General features: G+C 64.9%; 1 protein-coding gene across 1 annotated transcript in view; it reads left to right on the top strand.

The window, feature by feature from the left end:
• HGFAC (HGF activator) overlaps positions 1-3,244 on the top strand; it is a gene marked incomplete at its 5' end in the record, with an annotated part of 8,343 nt that extends 5,099 nt beyond the window's left edge. Inside the window, 4 exons of the mRNA XM_015561563.1 lie at positions 632-926; positions 1,196-1,336; positions 1,418-1,566; positions 2,074-3,244. Coding sequence (XP_015417049.1) covers positions 632-926; positions 1,196-1,336; positions 1,418-1,566; positions 2,074-2,256 — 768 coding nt within the window. The remainder of the gene's footprint in view (positions 1-631; positions 927-1,195; positions 1,337-1,417; positions 1,567-2,073) is intronic.
• Between the last annotated feature and the right edge of the window lie 631 nt (positions 3,245-3,875).

The raw sequence follows: 3,875 nt of genomic DNA, 5'->3' as shown, positions 1-3,875 counted from the left end.
GAAAGCCAGCCCAGCCCCGCGGCCGGCCTGGGGCCCCGAGGTCTGGGGGTTCTGGGGGGTGGGCACTGTCCTGACTGACAGCTCAGGAGTCAGGAGCCGGGAGAAGACTGGGGGGTTAGTGCACCGCCGTGGCCACCCCAGGGACTGCAGCGGGGGGGTGGGGGGAGGCTCCGTGGGCACAAGTCCTGTGCTGACCTGTTACCTCCGCAGGCGCTTGGCTGGGCCTGGGAAACGGGACCCTGAGTAGGGATCAAGGGGCTGGGGGAGGGGAGGAGCCAGGAGGGGCCCAGCTTTGTAGGGGGACGGGGGACCCCAGCACGCTGGCCGCAAGACTGGAATGGGACAGATGTGGTCAGGAGAGAAGGCAGGAGGTTGAGGGCGTGGCTCAGACTCTTGGACCCCGCCCCTTAGAGGGCACAAAGGCGGAGCTGGCTCCCCTCCCCAAGGCCTGTGTGTCCCCAGCCCTGAGCTCACTGGCTGCCCACCCTGAGTGAGACCCAGGAGCCCTGAGCTCCGGCCCTGCCCAGGGGCGGAGGCACCGAGCCCCACGGTGTGCTGGGCATCGGCTGCCCAGGCGTGGGGACCGTTTCCCAGGTGGCCTGAGGCCTGGGAGGGCTGAGCAGAGTGAGAGGGACCCCCATACACAGCAGATGGGAAAGCAGGGGTGCTGACAGGCCCGGGGCTGACCGAGGGGCTGCCTCTGGGACGCTTGGCCCCCATGGGTGCAGGGACAGCCAACCTCAGGGCCCAAGGGGAGACCAGAGCCCTGCTGCCCCCCCCCAACAGCCCCCCAAGGGAGAGCGTCTCCGTGGTCCTGGGCCAGCACTTCTTCAACCTGACGACGGACGTGACACAGGCATTTCGAATTGAGAAGTACATCCCGTACCCCCTGTACTCGGTGTTCAACCCCAGTGACCATGACCTTGGTGAGGCTCAGGGCAGGCGGGGTGCAGCCAGGAGAGGGGCAGGGTGGGCACCTGGAGAACCCTGGGAGAGTCCTCAGGTCCGCGAATGTGAGGAGGGGTGGACGGAGGGACAGAGGCATGGGGAGGGGCCTGGCCTGGCCTTCCTGCCCCCTCTGGGTCTTCCCGTCACAGCCTCCCGCCCAGAAGGGCACACCCGGTGTGACTCAGCGGCCACGCTGTACCCGTCACGGACCCCCCACCCTGCTGACCTCTGGCCTCTCTCCCACCAGTCCTTATCCGGCTGAGGAAGAAGGGGGACCGCTGTGCTGTCCGCTCCCAGTTCGTCCAGCCCATCTGCCTGCCGGAGCCCAGCAGCCCCTTCCCCGCGGGGCACAAGTGCCAGATCGCGGGCTGGGGCCACCAGGATGAGAGTGCGTGGTGGGGGGGGGGGCAGCTGGCAGCGTGGTGCCCAGGGAGCAGTGCCCACCTGACACACGTGTCCCTGCCCACAGACGTGAGCGGCTACTCCAGCTCCCTGCGGGAGGCGCTGGTGCCCCTGGTGGCCGACCACAAGTGCAGCAGCCCCGAGGTGTACGGGGCCGACATCAGCCCCAACATGCTGTGCGCCGGCTACTTCGACTGCAAGTCTGACGCCTGCCAGGTGAGCCAGCCTCAGACCTGCGCACCCTGGGGAAGGGGACCCGCCCGCAGGGCCAGCGGGGGCCAAAGCAGACGGCACACATGCCCCATCCCTGTTCCCGCCGCTGCTGGAGGGCCCCACAGTGGGGCAGAGACACCCCTCACACAGATGGGGAGCCTGAGGCCCAGGGAAGGGCGGGTCACAAAGCCGGACAGCCCAGCTGTCCAACCGAGGGCAGGGCTGGCCACGTGACCCCAAAGGCCAGCCTCTTCCCCCAGAGCTCTCACCGCGGGCTCTCCCATTGGCCAGTCCCAGCAGCGCACACTCATCCAGGCAGGACGTGTGTGTGCAAGCCTGAGGCGTTATAGATGGGGAAACTGAGGCCCAGAGAGGCCCATAACACTTCCCAGGTCACACAACTCAGATGTGGCCAGGGAGTGTGTTGGCGGGGGGGCGTTTCTGGGGTGCCGAGGAGCTGAGCCAGGGTCTCCTGAGCTGGCCCCGGCTCTGACGGCAGCTCTGCTGCAGGGAGACTCAGGGGGACCCCTGGTCTGTGAGAAGAACGGCGTGGCCTACCTGTACGGCATCATCAGCTGGGGCGATGGTTGCGGGCGGCTCAACAAGCCCGGCGTCTACACCCGAGTGGCCAATTACGTGAACTGGATCAACGACCGGATTCGGCCCCCTAAGCGGCCTGCAGATTCCCCCTGAGACTCCCCCGGGACATGCTGCCTCCTTGCCATTCCCTGCCGGCTGGCAATAAAGCTGCTCCCAAGAGCACAGCTCGCCCAGCCTGGCCGCTGCCCCGCCCAGCCTCCCCTCCGAGGCCGACCCAGGCCTGCACACACCTCCCCTGCATGAGCTCCCTCTAACCCTACCCCCGCCCCCGGGTGTTGAGTGTGGGTCCGTTAAAGCGGTGACTCACATGTATAGTTGTCGAGGGCCAAGCCAGCTTCGCATTCCTGAGTGAACTGCTGAGTCAGAGTGTGAGCCGGGCATCGTCCATGTGCCCGCCCCAGGCTTGTTCCCAGCCCAGGAGGCTGGTCCCCCAGGCTGATCAGTGAACTCTGTGCGCAGTGGGTTATGGTGGGGCCTCAGGGAGCCTGGCAGGAGGTCTGAGAATGAGCCAAGTGAGATGGAGTATTGATGTCCCTGGCTCCCTCCTTTTGGGGTCACCTCGGTGTTACAGGTTGTACCCTAAAACCCATATGTTGGCGTCAGGACCTCAGAATAGGACTGTTTGGAGAGAAGACCTTCACAGAGCGACCAGGTTAGCATGAGGTCAGGGTGGGCCCTGATCCAACACAATGTGTCCTTATAAGAGAGGGAGAGTGGGGCCAGGCAGACGGAAGGAAGCCGGTGTGACAGGCCACCTGGGGAGGCGGCCATCTGCAGCCAAGGATGGACCTGAGCAGCTCCCCCCCTGTGGACACCTCCATCCGGGACCTCTGCCCGGAACCTTGAGATGCTGTGTCCGCTGCTTAAGTCCCCAGTCTGTGGTGCTTTGTTACAGTGGCCGAGCACACCGGTACACCCAGACCCCCACCGACGGTCACTCCCCACACACGCACATGGCTCTGGACAGTTGTGATGACTCACCCCCCCTCACCCCCTGGTCTGAAGGAGCCAGGGCAGCAGAGCACCCTGGGGCCCCCCACAATGATACCTTGTGAATAAACCCGTCCGACTTGTCCTGTCATGCAGCCTGCGAGGACTCTGGATATTGGTCACGCTGTTGTCTTATAAGCTCGTTCAGATTTGCTTAGATTTCTGTTTAGGATTTGACATTTGCGTTTCTGACTGACGCTGTCAGTGTCTGTCCTCAAGGCTATGCCAACCTCAGCATGAGCTCAAGAGTACCTCACAGGCCCAGTGGCCAGAAGCCAGAGGCCGGGCTCTGAGAGGGCTCACTTCCAGGTGTGCAGACGGCCGCCTGCTTGCTGTGTCCTCAGGTGTCTCTACTGAGAAGGTCACTAATCCCGCCGTGGGGGCTCCACCCTCGTGACCTGCTCACCTCCCAAGGCCCCTCCTCCTGACACAGGCACACAAAGGGCTGGACTTCACACATGAACTGGGGGACACACACGGGGTCTGCAGCAGGAAACAAGGAGTAGAGGCTGGAGCCGACCCAGCGTCCGGAGTGGGAGCCACGCTGAGGCTCCTGCCTTTCAGCAGCCCTGCGGCCCTGGACGGGAGGGGACTCTCCCGGCTGAGCCTGAATTTCCCTGGCCGGTCCCGGAGCAGGTGCAGCGCCAGGCGTGGCGGGAGCTGGGCCAGGGCCAACCCTCAGGAATGCAGGCACGTCCCTCCCGGCAAGGATGACCAAGTGC

This window comes from Myotis davidii, unplaced genomic scaffold, assembly GCF_000327345.1.
Source record: "Myotis davidii unplaced genomic scaffold, ASM32734v1 scaffold937, whole genome shotgun sequence".
In the NCBI taxonomy this organism is placed as follows: Eukaryota; Metazoa; Chordata; class Mammalia; order Chiroptera; family Vespertilionidae; genus Myotis; species Myotis davidii.
The sequence above is the reverse complement of the archived record's forward strand: the minus strand, read 5'-3'. Positions and strand labels throughout refer to the sequence as shown.